The sequence below is a fragment of the Watersipora subatra genome, chromosome 7, assembly GCF_963576615.1.
Source record: "Watersipora subatra chromosome 7, tzWatSuba1.1, whole genome shotgun sequence".
Taxonomy (NCBI): domain Eukaryota; kingdom Metazoa; phylum Bryozoa; class Gymnolaemata; order Cheilostomatida; family Watersiporidae; genus Watersipora; species Watersipora subatra.
The window spans coordinates 44162186-44179659 of NC_088714.1; the positions used below are offsets into that span (position 1 = coordinate 44162186).

A 17474-nucleotide genomic window follows, 5' to 3' on the forward strand; every position below is an offset into this window, starting at 1 on the left:
ATCGCCGCTTCTTTCTTGTCAGATATACAGTGTGTACCTCAATTTTGCGACGTAAAGTTACTCCAGTCCTGGTATTAATATTGGTATCAATATAATTGGTACCAATATGAAAGTCTCGTAACTAGCTTAGATTCAGCTGATTTTGTCTTAAATGAATCTACAACATCAGATACTCTCTACAAATTTACTATTGATCTATTGATTCTGGTAATAAAGTGCAAGCTCTGATCTTTCAAATATATAAAGATATTTATCTATAAATAAAGAAAGAGAGGGAGCGATGTATATATATATATATATATATATATATATATATATATATATACTAATTATGGAAAATCGTTGTACTTGTCTTTGCAGCTACTGTCAGTTTCATGACCTGTCCTGTCAATCATCAGGAAGCTACTAAAATTCAAGATGGTTTACCTCCTGTATATAAATTTATAAGTTATAATATAGGTATTTATAACTTATATTATGTGTGTTTATACCTATATATGTATATATATATATATATATATATATATATATATATATATACAGTCAAACTCGGATAACTCGCCCTCAGATAGCTCAAACAAATGGTTAACTCAAACGGATTTGTTTGGTCAGTTCCCACGCAAGTATAAATTGCTCTAGATAACTCGACCTCAACATCACTAACTCGAACAGTTTTTTGCCTGATAGCTATCGAGATGGTTGTTATCATTTTAGAGTATCGCCTTATTCCAAGCCATTGAGATAAACATAAACTTTTAGGAGTTCTAAGGCGTCGTTATTACCATCATCGGCAATACATTTTCGTTAACAACTTTTTTAAAGGTTTGCAAAAAATCAAATTTTACCAAACATTCGCTTTGCAATGGCCCTTCGAAAGCAAGGAAAAGCGAGGTAACCTTGGATAAACTTAAAGTAAAGTTGGCAAAATTGATCTTGGTTAAAACACTTAGGAGAAAAAGATATCTCTTCTGAGGGTTTAACTGTGGTCAAGTTTTGTCAATTTTAACCTGAGAACGTCCTGGCAGTCACATCACCTAAACCAACAAACAAATTTCAAGTGATAGAAAGATATCTTTACTTTCTGATAAAATTTTTAAAACCCCACATGAGAGGCCTTTTAACTTGCAACAAGCAATCTATGCTTTTGATTTATATATAGTTTTTATATGTACATGTATCTACTGATAAATACATGCACTTGTGACAGTGCTCTGATAGCTTGAACGCTCTAATAACTTCAACACTTTCGCTCAGTCCTGCGAAGTTTGAGTTATGCAAGTTTGACTGTATATATGTGTATGTATATATATATATGTATATATATATATATATATATACATATATATATACATATATATATACATATATATATATATATACAGTCAAACTTGCATAACTCAAACTTCGCAGGACTGAGCGAAAGTGTTGAAGTTATTAGAGCGTTCAAGCTATCAGAGCACTGTCACAAGTGCATGTATTTATCAGTAGATACATGTACATATAAAAACTATATATAAATCAAAAGCATAGATTGCTTGTTGCAAGTTAAAGGGCCTCTCATGTGGAGTTTTAAAAATTTTATCAGAAAGTAAAGATATCTTTCTATCACTTGAAATTTGTTTGTTGGTTTAGGTGATGTGACTGCCAGGACGTTCTCAGGTTAAAATTGACAAAACTTGACCACAGTTAAACCCTCAGGAGAAGAGATATCTTTTTCTCCTGAGTGTTTTAACCAAGATCAATTTTGCCAACTTTACTTTAAGTTTATCCGAGGTTACCTCGCTTTTCCTTGCTTTCGAAGGGCCATCGCAAAGCGAATGTTTGGTAAAATTTGATTTTTATATATATATATATATAATATATATATATATATTATATATATATATTATATCATATACATATATATATATATATACATATACATATATATATATATATATATATATGTATATATATATGTATATGTGGGCATCTTCGAAACTAACTGACAGAGGTTGAAAGTTGAGCACGCACTATATTTCAAACTAATTATAGATTTAGCTACACGTGTGTTAAACACTCTTTAGCAGCTTTATGTAAGTAATTATTTTTTAGATAATTATTTACTACAACAATATACGTATACCGTAAAACTTCTAATTGATCGCCACCTCTATTTGAATGCCACCTCTATTTGTCGCCACTATGGGAGAACAGTTGAAAACTAGAGTACCACCCTTTAACTGAACGTCGCCTCCATATGACCACCTCTTTGAAATTTTTCGATTTTTATGAGCCCGTAATAGCAAGTGATCAGTAAAAATTATCCACAATATCGTATTAATAATGAATCGTTTACGTCAATAACAATTAGTTCTCTCGTTGTCTAACTCCGAGCCTTTTTGTTTTTGTTTTCGTTAAAACTTTGAAAGCAAGACCATAAAAATAATTAATAACTGTATCAGGCTAATAGTAGTTCTTTGTTTAAAGCAGTCTGGATGCTTCGAAGTGTATGAAAAATGGTTTATATTGACGTTGATATATAAATGACTAGATTACTTGACACGCATTTGGCTAAAAGTTTATCATCGCATGTATTTGTGCGAAATGCAACGCGTAAAATTCTTTCTCTATTAAAAAAATAGTTTCAACGTTAATATCGACTAGTTCAGCAGTGCAGAAAAAGAGTTGAGGTCAGATGACATTGCAGAAGGTATTGAACAAGCAGAAGATGTTCGTTCTATCGAAAGCAACAATCAGAACTCAACTGGCCGAGCAAATGATGCAAATATTTTTGTTTCAAAAGCGTTAATTTTTGTTTCTGAATTTGTTATAAGTATGATTCGTTTATGTCACTTGTTCATGAATATATATTTGTAGCATAGATAGATTATTGTCCCACGACCAAACACCAGCGGAGCGATTGGCTGGGAGATTTATGATAAATGCACATGTGCACACAACTCCTGAAAAATTATCCGTTAACGGCCGTCACCAAACCCTTGTAACGAAATCTTATCAACAAATTTAACTATTTTTCTGTAAAGTCGTTTAAGTATAATAATGATACAAAACGCATTAAACCTATTTAAATATGTTACCAAGCCTTTGAAAGGTTACCGCAAATTCTTAAAACTAACCCATCTGATCGGATTATACATAAATAGACAGATTTATTTGGCCGAAAATCGTTATTAAAACTTGCTAAGCCTCACTTTTATCAAAGTTAAGATCGGAAATTAAAACGCCGAGCGACAGAGAATAGAACGATTAAGTCATGCGCATTTCACGAAAAAAATAACATGCACATTTCACCAGTCTATAGCATTGTCGAATTGCCGAAGGTTTTTGTAATTAACGCAGGAGTACTGAAATCGTTTCATTTTTGCCGATTTCAAAGTAACTGACATTTTAGAGTTTTTTTTAGTGTTTTGGTATTCTAACTGATGTCCAACGCAGTGTAAGCAAAGGAAATGGTGATGATATTTTTTGGTGAATGGTGAAGATTTTTATGAGGTTAAAACAATATTTAATTATAATTTTGGATGATTACAGAACAATGACTACGTAGTACAAATTTTCTAAAAATATATATAAATATCACAACTTCTTGATATTGCTAGCTATGACGTTTTGAAATGTAAACAAAATTGTGCATTGGTTTTATATTATTACTATATTAATCATATTGGTTATTCTAATAATATCAGTGCATTTTACTTCTAATATTGGCCAATATTGCATTTCTCCTATTGCAGGGGGAGAGATATAAACATAATCTTTTCCTTTCATTATTGCTATTTGTTGTATATAATAACACCCACACCCAGTACATTACAGCTACCATTGCAGTTATCCTATTGCACTGCAGTGCCATTTGACTGCTAATATTGCATTTCTCAACGATCAGTACCCTTTCTTTTTTTCCAATATCACTTTGGTCGTGGGCTGTATGACAGTGGAATTTCTAGTGATATTAAATTATATATAAATGGATATTTATTATTAAAAACAATCAGACATGCATCTGAAATAAATGAGGTGTTTGTGAAGACTAATGATTTAGACTTTTATGTAGTTGTTGTATCTCTACTGACATGTTAATTAGTGTCAATAGTTTGCAAGATCCTCATCTTTCTTGAATATTAGAAATTTTCACAGATCTAATCTAAATAGAGTTGTCAGTAGATTCTAAACATAAAAACTAGTCTTACTTTTAAGCGTCTTGTATTTTCACTGTACTGTCTGTGGAATGATTATTACCACCTTAAATCATAACTAAACGAAAATTAATTTAACCTTTCATTTAGTTATTATGAAAATAAGGGGTAAAGTAATAAGCATTCTGAATTTTAGGCAACTTCTATGAGTAAGCTGTGTTCACATTTATGTAAGTTCGTTACCAATATTCTTATCACCTGTTACGACTGTCACAAAGGACAATAAGATGTGGTGTCTGTCAAATTGGTTTGTCATCTTTTACAGGTGCTAATAACAAAATTCAACTGCCGGTCCCATGCTCAGATGTTTTTGATAAAACAACAGATGGGAAAGTGCTGTTAGACATAGAGATCTGTGTGTCGTATGATGCAGTCAATGATCCCGGGGAAATAGTTGTAACTGTAAGTACGCTGTTTTGTGGCAATTGTCGCCTAGCCACCAGCTTTGCTCATTCTACTGCCACTGAACCCCTCGTATAAGCTCTCGTATACTCAAGGTACTCAAGGTTTTCATGTATTTATATTTTTAGGGAAAGTTGATGTTCGATTCGGCTACTAATGGTACAAAAAGGGCATTTGATGTGAAGACAGGACTGAGTTATAAATATCTTGATTTTGCCTTACAAAAACTTACTCCGATTTGTTATGACATACAAGGTACTTTTTGCTGATTTTGTTCTTCCTTGACACATTAAGAATTCAGTCGTCGTATCGATTAGTTTTCTTGTTTGTTGGAAAACTCTTTTTCCTGTTATGCTGGTGACTTTCAGAATTGGTGCGTTTTAGTAGAAAATCTGTTTATGTTCATTTAATTATCTCGGAAGATAAAAGGAAGGAAAAGAACTTTCTTATTATGCCTTTTTGTGGCATCCTATTTCTCGCTTGTTCAATAATTGGGCCCGCACCTTGTATATCAGGTAATGGAAAGAGTTGCAACTCAAGTCTGTGTTAAAGGAGGTCTAACGGTGGATGCTATGAATTTTAGGTAGCAATAGTCTGTTCCTATTTAGACTTATTTCCAAACCAGCATCGCCACCCTCATTCTTTTTTGTGTCATGATGGATACAAATTCTGCCAGCTGTGTTTTTGCTTCTGCCTATGCAATAGCTCATATAAGCATATTTAGGAGAACTATTAACCTTGCTGCTTTATGTATTTCTAGTGCAGCCAAAAATGCTAGATTGTGTATGTGCTACTTTGTAATACGTGTATATAAATAGCTTTATATAAAAAACTGTAACGTTGAATACTAAACAATTTTGCTGACTTCGGGATCGTTAGTGGGGTAATTCTTGTAATGTGTGGTTATATACTTACAATCCTCCACAATACATTTCTTAAAGGTTGACTTGCAACAAAATTTACATTACAGTTATTTGGTATCAAAAGATTCACCATGTCTTACTCTGCTGTTCTGTAAGTGCAAAATATGTGGAAATGTGATTACAATCTCTTAAAAGCTCAAAAACAAACAGTTAAAAAACCGCCGTAGGTTAGTATCCCTTTATTTTGATGTCGTACTCAACTTGACGTGGTTATTGTTTTGACACATGATGTCATCATGTGAAATGGAAGGTCAATAAAAGGCTAAATATAAAACGTTTTGTAGCACTAGTTTATCACAAACACTTCGGTTTCTACCAAAAAGCCCTTATCAAATATAGACGCTCGCTACTTTACAGTTTCGTTTCAGCTTCGTCTAATCATCTAGTCATAATCTGATCATGTGACCTATATTTCCCGCCATATATTGGGAACAATTTTTGCAAAAATTATCGACCATCACTGGTGACCAACAAGCTCACTTTTATCAGAGAATGATATGCAACCCCTCGAGTTAAGGTTAAAAAATTAAACTAATTTTCAGGCTAGGTTTTGAGATATCAGTGCTCAAAGTGACATCATTACAATGATAGTGAACCAGATGCGTAAGGACAATAGACATGGTTTTATTGAATGCGTGAAGTATATTTGTGAAAATATTTCGATGAATCAGGTTGCATGAAAAAGTAAACAGAAGCGCATCGTGTTCAACTACATCACATTTGAGGTGTTTTGAGAGGAGTTCCAACCTACAGCCGTTTTCGTAATGGCTGCTATTAACTGTTCGTTATGAAGCTTTTAAGAGCTTGTAATCACATTTGCACATATTTTGCACCTACAATGCAGCAGAGTAAGACATGGTGAACCTTTTGACACCAAATAACTGTAATGGAAATTTTGTTGCAAGTCAACCTTTAAGAATTACATGTAGGTTCAATACGTATGTATGCATAATTATACTACTAGTGGGACAAGCTAATTATACTACTAGTGGGATAAGCAATATATGAACTGCTTCGGTGAGTTAATGTTTTACTTTACTACGTTTTTGATAGAGAGTTGTCTGTTTCCGATTTTTAACTATTCCTCTAAGTATGAAATTGGACCATTTTAACAACGTATGGATTGTCATTTGCAGGTTACATTCAGGCGAATATTAGAGACAAGACCTCACCACTAAATATCAGCATAGACTTTGAACTATCATCATCTACGCCGTATGAAGACGGGGGCCCTGCACCCATTCTTGATCAGTTGACTCCTCCAGCTCTACCCATACAGCTCGAGTTCTTTAAGAGCTGTGAGGTGTGCAGTCCTGACCTCTTGTTAGATATATCAACACCCACTGAATTTTACGTCCTTGGCACTGATGATAAAATAGACATGACTATCCAATTAGGCAACTCTGGTGAGGACTCGTATCTGACCACCCTCAATATTACCCTCCCCAATGGCGTCTCTTATGTCAACCTGGTGCTTGACGAATACCAATGTCTTCCCATTTCCTGCCAACAGGTTTGTGTGCTGTCGGAACTTAAAGGACAATGGTTGAACCTTTGAATGTTTACAAACCTTTTAGTATTTCTATTAGTTGGTATTTTGCAACAGCTGGAAGTGACTCATCTTTTCGATTCTAATTATTGATCTAAATGCTCATATTTAACTCATTCGCTATGAAATTAATTTCTTAATGGAACATAATTAAACATTTGGTACAACCTAATAATATTTCTCAAGGGCGCATATAAATTGTTAAAACTTTTGAACAACACGACTTATAAAAAATATTTTGATACCAAATTAATCAGCCTAAATTTTTACTAATTTTAGGCTAATTTACTAATAGTAATTTTTTAAAAAATTACTCCTATCAGATGCCATAAAAAGGCTACAGAGTTGTTGAGAGGCTACAAGAGTGAGCTTGGACACTTTTGCAGCCCTTTTCCGTGCTCCCATGAGCCTGTTTCAAGTCGGACAAGTTGTCAATATTATTATAGCATTTTTATTACTGCTAAAAATAAGATTTTCACCCTCAAAAGCAGTTAACAATTCTTTCTGTAGGTGTACGTCAATGACACAATGACCAACTATGTTGTTTGTGAGGTTGGTAATCCATTCCCAGCACGACATTTCACCGCCTTCACTGTAGCCATGAGGCTAGAAAACATCCATGAAATTGATGAAACTGACCTGCTGTTTGGCTTCGTTCTTGACAGCAGTTATGCTGATGATCTGAACACTGCTGACAATACCTATAATCGTAAGTCCACTTTAGTCAATACCGAACTCATGAGTGGTATATCTCTGTCAGTATTACAATCGTTGGTGCAAATAGTATTCAAATTTCTGTTTTTGAGTGCAGATTCAATTGTGCATTTCTGTTACAGTTATCCCTCACGTATTGCAGTTAATGAAGTAGGGATAAGCATTCACAGTAAGAAGTTCAAAACTTTGAATTAAAATATGCACGCTTTCGATCAGTAATAGTTTATTAGTGGTGAACTAATAACTAAAATATTGTTAACATATTCAAGCTATCTAACATATAGATCATCTATTTTATATAGTGACTATTCCTCTTAGAGTCGAGGCGTCAATAAAAGTGACAGGCAATTCCAAACCTGCTGATGCCATCATATACAATGACACACACATAGAATCTCACAGAGGACCAGCAGTCGAGCATAAGTATGGTTTTTGCAAATGTTGTATTTAGTTATTTCACTGAATTCTTTTTTAACAATTTTGGGTTACACACCATGTTGCCTGTTCTTATCAAGTCTAGTCTTTTCTATTTGTGGCAAATGGTGCCAGCGCTAGTTATGTCAATTGAGGCAGTCCATGGCACCTGTCATTGGCACCTATCATTGGTATCTTCATTGGCACCTGTTTTTAGCAGCGGTCATTGGCACCTGTCATTGGTACCTATCATTGGTATTTTCATTGGCACCTGTCATTGACATCTGTCATTGGCACCTGCCATTGACATCTGTCATTGGTACCTGTCATACTTGGCAGACACTCGCGCTATTTGTCAAACCAAAAATGGGTGACCACCTACGAACATGATAATAGCTTATTAATGTCTCCTTCAGATATGAGATATACACTGATGATCCGAGTGTGATAGGATATGCAGAGCTGAGCATCTTTTGGCCTATAATGAGCAAGGATAGGGACCAGTACATTCTGTACATGTATAAATTCCCTGAGGTGATTCAAGGTGAATAACATCTTAATGCTATTTATTGTTATGCGCTTGTAAAGAAGAAAGAAAAGACAATTCTTAACTCCGCGCTGTATAACTGTTGTATGGCTTTTTATAATACATTTATATATGTATCTCAATTGCTATCCACATTTGTTAAAAGAGGCAGATAGTTTACCTGCTATTCATACTCATCAGGTCATCTCAGCGCTGAAATATTTATTAAATGGATCAATACAAGTATTCCGTTATAAAGCTGTAAGTCTCTTCCATATCTCACGCTGTGCATTAAATTTAAAATCTGGTTAAATACAGCTAAAATTTTGTATAGTACAAATCTAGAATGGCTGGTAATGGAGTTATTCGAGTGACAGCTTCACATTTTAAACTGTAGTATTCTCTCCTCTCGACAGGCAATGCAAGGTGCTCCGTTCCAGCTCACTATATCAACCCACAAAATATCTCCTCCGATGGTTTCAAGGTTATTACTTTGGATCTATCAAATCAGAGGCAAGAAAGGGCTGTTTCCGCAGACAGCCAGATTACTTGTGAAAATGACAATTTTCATTGTATTGCCATTCAGTGTCAGATCACCAATCTTCGAAAGGAACAATCAGTTATAGTGAAGGCAAGTTATTTGAAACCTTATATTAACGCTTGCTCATTATTAAAAGTTTATTGAAACAATTGTCTCTCTTTCAACCGCATGTTATTGCATTAAAATTCTCTTCAGCACATTGAAGCTTTTTCTCATCTGGTCGATTTCAAATTATCTCCCTTTTTCACATATACTCGTACCTCAATCGCCTAATGTCTTGTCATTATTAGATATGTAGGCAGGTAACCTTATGATTGCTATGGGTACATAGAAAAGTATGTCAGTAACAACTCATCCCAATGTTACTTTTGTAACAAACTTCGCCTCTATCACTCTTAGTACGTCTTCCTGAAGTAGCTACTTTTCTTGGCCATTAGGCATTTAATTCTTCATACAGGCTTTGAGATCACATTGTTTTTTCCTCGTTTAAAAACATTAAAGAAGCATCTTGCACAGAGATTTGAATACATAGTTTTTATAGCAAAATATGTTATTTTTGATTGTATTAAAAATTGGCAAATGGATTGTTTCTTTATGTTTGCCAATTTTACAATTCACTCCAGCTCTAATGGATTACTGGCAATTATTGCAGGACGATTTGATTTACAGGCTAATTTTTGCAGCGACAAAAGGCAAGTTGATATTGCGAAACCTTAATGTTGTAACAGAGAGCATCTTTTCAGGAAATTAACAAAGTTAGCAGTTGTGATGCTAAACAGACCATCATTAATCTGTCATTATAACCGTACTAGCCTTTTTTATAGATCCATTCATTTCTCTGGATGGGCAGCGTGTTTAAAGAGCTCACATCTAACTATATGAAGGAAGCAGTGATTAAAAGTACTGCAACCGCTACAGTTATTGATGTGCCTTATGCTATAAAACCAAAGGATAACCTCACGGCTACCTTCAGCGTCCCGTCCTACTTTGAAAAGTACAAGCCACCCAAGGTAGGTTACAGAAAAGCATTCTAAAGAGAACTTTGTGTGATACACACATCTATCTTGTCCAACTTTCTGTTGTGCAGGTTGTGCACATCCTTTGTGTCATTGTTATTATGGTTGATCGCTAAACCTCGCACTTATTTTTGAGTACCGCATTTATTCAAGTACTAGGTGAATGCCCCATTAGGTGAATGATAATAAAATAATTGATAATAGAAGCCGGCTTGGCACGTAATGGCGTTACGCGTAGTGGCGTTACGTGTAGTGGCTTTACGCGTAGTGGCGTTACGCGTAGTGGCGTTACGCTGTTGTTTCGTTACGCGACTGTTTGACAACTTACCTAGTATACATCGGTAAGACAAAACATGCTTCAATATCTGTATTTCACAAACTATGAAGAAGCCAAATGACTGCTTTTCGACTTCGTAAGTTGAGAGCAAGGCACGTCAATTTTTTACGACACAACAGCACTCTGAAATGTTCACTAAAAACTGGAGTTACAAGCACCCAAAATTATAAACACTTTGTTAACAAGTAAACAAAATTGTGTATTACTCTATTTATGAAATTATTTTTAATCCAAAATTGTTTTATTGCCACAAGAACACAGAGGCGTGCAAAAAAGGTGAAACAGCTGATAAAAATCACAAGGTTATTGCTGTGGTTTCGATGTATACTTTCCTAAAGTCATAGATAAGCATACTATTATAATAGAATTGAGCATGTGAGAAGTATGTTTAATATCCAAATCAATATATGTTATCGAAACAAACACGTTATCTGCACAAGATATCGAAATGTTAAAATGTAACTTCAAAAGCAGTTGATAAAACGTTAGAAAGCAGTCAGTAAAAACTGTCTGTACGTAGATGCGCAGTCAATCGTAGGTTAATGGCCAGAAATATATGTTAGTATCAACATCTGGAGATTTTATTGCTTTACATTTTTAGGTAACAAAGACGTGGTAGTTTATAATAACATTTAAAGGAGGCTTCTGCATATACTGGAACATTTCCAACTATCAAATTGAACAAAAATTTAGTTGTGTTCAAACGTCAAGGGCAGCTATATTTTAGTCTGCTCTAAAGTTCTTACACAAAGAAGAGATTGATAACTGCAAGACGATTGAGAAGTACTAGTAGATGTGACTTCTAACAGTATAGAACACAGTACTATAAAGTAATTTTATAAAAAAATTTGTGAACTGCTGCCAAGGTCTTCTAGAAGTATCGTTTATCAATGTACGGTAAGCATGCTGCACAATCAACTTATATAAACCTAGTCAACTTAATTGAATGCAGATTGCTAATCCTTTTGCTCCAGTATGCCATATTTTAGGTTTTTTTTATGTTCGATGTTTTAAACAGTGACCGCCATGTTGAAGTTAGTGTACATATATTTTTTTTTATTTGCATCAAGTAGCTTTAATTATTTTCAATATGTCCATTTTTAAGAATCACTCTATGGATAAAGGTACTGAATCTAGGATATTCTCTTACGTCTCTAGTTTAGCAAGTGGACATTCAAACATATAAACCTACTGAATGACAACTTTCAGGTTAATAATGCAAACTTTGGTACAGACAACTAGTATAATTGTTACACAGCTGTTATCAAGGCACTGGGCTAAAAAGCCAACTGACTTGTTAAAAAGTTGACAGAACTCCTGATACCCCTCATGTCTTGCAGCATTGACATATTTAGCTTGGTGCTCTCATGTTAATGATGCTTTTGCAGGCACTACCACCACGCGTCTGGAAGTGGATAGCTGTGGGCATAGGAGGAGGTCTTGTGCTGTTGATAATCATCATCATTATTCTCTGGAAGTGCGGCTTCTTTAAACGATACCGTCCATACGCAGAAGCCAAAAGGGAGAAACACAAAGATGGCCAAATACATGAAGTAGAGAGACTCTACAGCAGCTATAATTGAATTCACTAGTTTCAGAGCTAGTGCCAACTACAATTCAAATAGGGAGTTGTGTCCTCTTGTAAACGACTAGATTTTTTGGATCATTGTATGTATATATTAGAAGTAATACCTTCCAAGTCCAAAGGTTTTATGCAAATAAGTTTACTATTTGAGCCATATGTTAGCAGTATTCAAAAGACAGTAGTACTCTGATAGATTGCTATCATAGTACAGAAGAATCATTATCCTGGTGCTAAAATATGATCTGTGCAATCGAAGCAAGGGTCACTCCTTGATGAAACAGAATCACTTTCTTTTACTAGTTGTGGAAAGTTTTTTTAACAAATAGATGTTTATTACTGTAATCTATTTATATATTAGTTACAACCATCTTGAGTGCTGTTGAACTTCATATTTTTGCTAACGTATGTCTTTACCACTGTTAGCAATGATCTAAAGATTCTATGCTTAGTTAGCTGGTAATGGCTGCTGATTTACTCCATAAACTATTTCACTTCTGAGAATATTATTTTCTTTTTACTGGTTTGCTTTTGGCAATTTTGTAATTACTATAAGTATTCTATGGAAATGTTATAAAATAATAATATAAAAAGTGAAACCTGCAGCTTTAGTCTCGTATTTTTCATAGCACTGATGTTACTCGCTGAGCTGGGTAGTAAACACTGTGACTGAGTTGTACTACAGTAACAATTACCTGTGTGACTTCAATTAATAACCCTATTGAATTTTTACTACATTTTATCACATTTAGATTGCTAGTAATGTTGTATTCGCGTATTGTATGTTTACTGCTGCTTCTCTGGATACTCTAATATGAACATTGAACTGCGGGTAACAAGAAAACGTTTGTAAAATTGAATGCTTTGTTCAGATAAGAACTTCGGTAAGAAAGTGCTTATAACAGAGGAGATGTGCATGTTTATGGAGGAAGATGTATATAAATGGTATGTATATTGATGTATATCAATGGTATGTGCATTAATAGAGAAAATGTTTGTGAGAGCATGTGTTGTAGTGCACGCTTAAAAAAAAGGCAGTGCTGAAACGATATACTGTAAAACCTTTATATGAATGCCACCTTTATTTGAACGTCACTTCTATTTGACCGCCACTTTGACATTGTTTGATCTTTACAACCCATAATGGAAAGTGATCAGCAGAAAATGTTCACAAAATGTTACTAATAATGACTCGGTTACATCAATAACAATTGATTATTTTGTTGTTGCTGTGATGGTTGCCATGGTTTTAGTGAAGGTGTATTCAAGAAGATCGATCGTCACTTTCATCGGAACTACACTAATTCAAAATCATCAAGGTCTAAATCCGATCCATTGTTTTCTGAATTGTATTCGGCTAATATACTTCGACGGATATGAAAAACGATTTAATGTTGATCTGCCTGAAGGAAAGTGCAAAATATAGGCAATACTAGCATTGCTTCGCCCGTAAAAGGATTAAATTTATCTTTCCAAAATTCTGATGAGCTAGTCGAAAAATACAGTGCCACCATTTAGTTGAATGTCACACCTAATATAACGTCACTATAGCGGAAGAGTTGAAAAATACAGCTCTACAGTGTTCAAATAAAGGTAGATTAGACCAGGTGTAAATAGAGAACTCTGGACTGTCTGAAAGTTTATACAAACCTTTACATTGGCAGCAAATAACTTGTAGCTGGGCTTGCTTAATCCATTGATGGAATTGTTTAAAACATACTTGCATTTGCGCATAGATAAGGAAGCTTTAGAACTAGTTTTATTACCAAGAAAATGACAACTAAAATTGCAAAGTGCAACACCCAGCATCTCAACTCAGAATGGCCCGTAAAAAATAAGCAATGGAGCAGATGAATATTAGGCTAGTTGATTTCAAAAGATAACCAAAGATACTAAGAGGTAATATGTAAAGGAATGTCATCTGTTGCTAACTGAAAAAATGTCTCTTTGGCCTGTTTGATCTACAACTCCTTACATATACACTAATATACTCTTCATGTCTATCTATCTTAGTAGTTCTTGTAAATTTGTACTTACAATTTCACTCGCAGCAATGCTAATTGGGTATACCGGCATTTGCTGTTGACCAACATACGTAGGACTGAATCAACTTTTACAGTATTGCCTGAATGTTCAGCACAAAAATCTTCTGGTTTTTGTCGCCTCTATGTCTGAGTTCGAACCACACCATAATTGGTGTGCTGATGTTTTTCATTAACAAATCTCAACCATATCGCTGGCTCTATATGCTGCTTTAGTTTTCAAATGTTTCGTTTGCCTTTCCGACTTCCTTCAGAACAAATTAACGTTTTCTTAACAACTTTCCTATCAAATCACTTAAAAATAATACAATACCCAGAAACATTGTATACCCTCCTACATATCCAATCAGAGGTAATTAATTTGACAGTTCAGAAGTCTAATTATTTTACTTTACAAGTCAGCTACGCTGTTCTACAACATATCCATTACAATTACTTCTAGCAAGTTCTATAGAGTGGAGCAGAGTAATAACAACCCTGGGACACACAGCATAGAAGGGAGGACAGCATAGGTGGGAGGACAGCATAGAAGGGAGGACAGCATAGGTGGGAGGACAGCATAGAAGGGAGGACAGCATATGAGGGAGGACAGCATATGAGGGAGGACAGCATATGAGGGAGGACAGCATAGAAGGGAGGACAGCATAGAAGGGAAGACTGCGTAAAGGGAAAACTGCATAGAAGGGAGGACGGCATAGAAGGGAGGACAGCATATGAGGGAGGACAGCATATGAGGGAGGACAGCATATGAGGGAGGACAGCATATGAGGGAGGACAGCATAGAAGGGAGGACAGCATATGAGGGAGGACAGCATATGAGGGAGGACAGCATAGAAGGGAGGACAGCATATGAGGGAGGACAGCATATGAGGGAGGACAGCATATGAGGGAGGACAGCATATGAGGGAGGACAGCATATGAGGGAGGACAGCATAGAAGGGAGGACAGCATAGGTGGGAGGACAGCATAGAAGGGAGGACAGCATATGAGGGAGGACAGCATATGAGGGAGGACAGCATAGAAGGGAGGACAGCATATGAGGGAGGACAGCATATGAGGGAGGACAGCATAGAAGGGAGGACAGCATATGAGGGAGGACAGCTTGCAAGCAGAGGCAGGAGCTAAACTGAGCGTTAGATGCAGCAGAGCATTACCTACAAAAAACAGCAAGTTTATGATTGAGCATAATTGTAAAATAAAGTTTTTAGTATTTTAAACATCTATAGCAAACACAAACAAATAAATATTTTGACAATTTCAGTTTACACTTTTTCCTTGCTAAAAAAACGTCGTATTTTCAAGGATTTTATCAGCAATATGAACTGGAGCTGCTTTACGTTGCTCGTACTAAGGAACAGTATGTTTGATCATCATGTGTTGATAAGCGATGGTTATCCATTGGGAAAAACTTATTGCATTTTAAGGTTTTCAGGATTCTTTGAGATTCAAGAGATTCTTTTTTTGGATCTCAACTGACTGAGATCAGCACTGGACGAAGGATTAGCTTGGTCAACTTTTACATGTTTTTCAGCTGGCTTTGTACACTTGTATGGATGCAATTACTTTTTATTGTCTGATATGTTGCTCACAGTTACAAAGGTGTCAAATCTACCTGTACACGTCGGCTTCTAAAACCTTGTGACTGTGGTTCCTAGGCATTGTCTTATGCCGCAGTTTTTAAGGAGCAAACAGAAAAAATATAATCAGCGTTCAACACTAAATAATCCGCTCAGGACTTCAGTATTGAACGCCGGTCAAACATATTGAACTACCAATAAAAAATCGAGGCATTACTCTGAGTTTATTACTATCGAACTGATTTCATAACAGCAACAAACTGTCTACAATATTAAATTACCATGCTTTATTTACACCAACAAAGGATATAAACGTAATCGATCGGTTGAAACCAGCATAGGCTGCTTAAAACTTATGATCAGTTAAACAAACATTAAAAGTAAAATTGATAATAAAAAGCATATTCATGTAGATTAACAAATTGAGTTCACCCTAATTATATGATACATGTACTAACAGTTTCTACTATTCCAGTTGCTTACAAAAATAATAACGTTAGCATTCACATTTATTGCGGATAAATACTACAAGCCCTTTTTTGAGCTATGCACTGACAACCATAAGTTGTTCCTACAAAACATTTAGTTTCTATAATTTAAAAAATCTTCAACATTTTCACATTGCATGGATGTGCTGCTCCAGGTGTAATGCTTAATTCTTTACACGAGATGTGTAAGAGAAGCACAGTTTAGGGTACCATTTGCAGACTGTAGCGTGCAAAACTGAAGGTTTATGTAATTGTGGCTAACCTTTACAAAGGTAAGGGCCTGCCAGAACAATATGCAGGATAGCCTTCTCGTTAGGCCTTCTTTGATACTGTCAGAATGAATTACTATAATTTTATCCGTTCATATCTTATATATGGCCCACATGTGTTCTACCCGGCAACACCTGTTAAATATACCAACACACTATCATCTTACAGAAAAAGCTTCGCGACTTATACGCAAAGACCTAAACATACCCCATAAAAACCATCACTTACCACCTACCAACTTAATAACAAGCACTACTGATGTTCTTTCCTTACCTAAGCTATCACAGTACTTCACCTGCCTCACTGCTCATTCAACACTTCACAAAAACTGTCCTAAATATTGCAGCTATAGCTTTCAAACCATAAACCATGGTTGCAAAACCTGGACCAGATTTAAATTATCTAGCACCATGAACCACAATAAACTTATTAGTAACCTGCTAAATTCATTTAATAGCCTCTGCACTCATCTAAGAACTGTGGATTTTCCCTAATACCTACGTATTACTACACCTTCAAGAACTCACGGGCTATAGTTTAAATGCTGTCAGATTAATATTAACCCTAATATTTAAATAGGCCTAAATAGCTACACTAAACTGTGATGAACAGTGTTAGCATAGCCACATAACCCTGAAAGGATGACTTTCGGGTTATTGATATTGCCCACAGCTACACTAAACTGTGATGAACAGTACTAGTGTAACCCCATAACCCCGAAAGGATGACTTTCGTGTTATAATTGCTACTTCAATAACGTAGTCCTATGTAATTGAGACAATCAATTGACATAGGATAATCAACTTGACATAGTGATATGATGACTATGGAAAGTTGTACAAACTCAAACAATATCTGAGATAATCAGATATTGATAGACCAACGCTGTTCGGT

General features: G+C 35.3%; 1 protein-coding gene across 2 annotated transcripts in view; it reads left to right on the top strand.

The window, feature by feature from the left end:
• The window catches only part of LOC137399358 (integrin alpha-8-like), a 90196-nt gene extending 77388 nt beyond the window's left edge, over positions 1-12808 (top strand). For both annotated transcript variants that reach the window (XM_068085439.1, XM_068085438.1), the window contains 9 exons: positions 4465-4601; positions 4730-4856; positions 6661-7037; positions 7584-7782; positions 8090-8210; positions 8618-8745; positions 9144-9358; positions 10093-10278; positions 12010-12808. In XM_068085439.1, the coding sequence (XP_067941540.1) occupies positions 4465-4601; positions 4730-4856; positions 6661-7037; positions 7584-7782; positions 8090-8210; positions 8618-8745; positions 9144-9358; positions 10093-10278; positions 12010-12204 (1685 nt within the window). In that variant the 3' untranslated portion in view covers positions 12205-12808. The remainder of the gene's footprint in view (positions 1-4464; positions 4602-4729; positions 4857-6660; positions 7038-7583; positions 7783-8089; positions 8211-8617; positions 8746-9143; positions 9359-10092; positions 10279-12009) is intronic.
• Positions 12809-17474: the final 4666 nt, after the last annotated feature.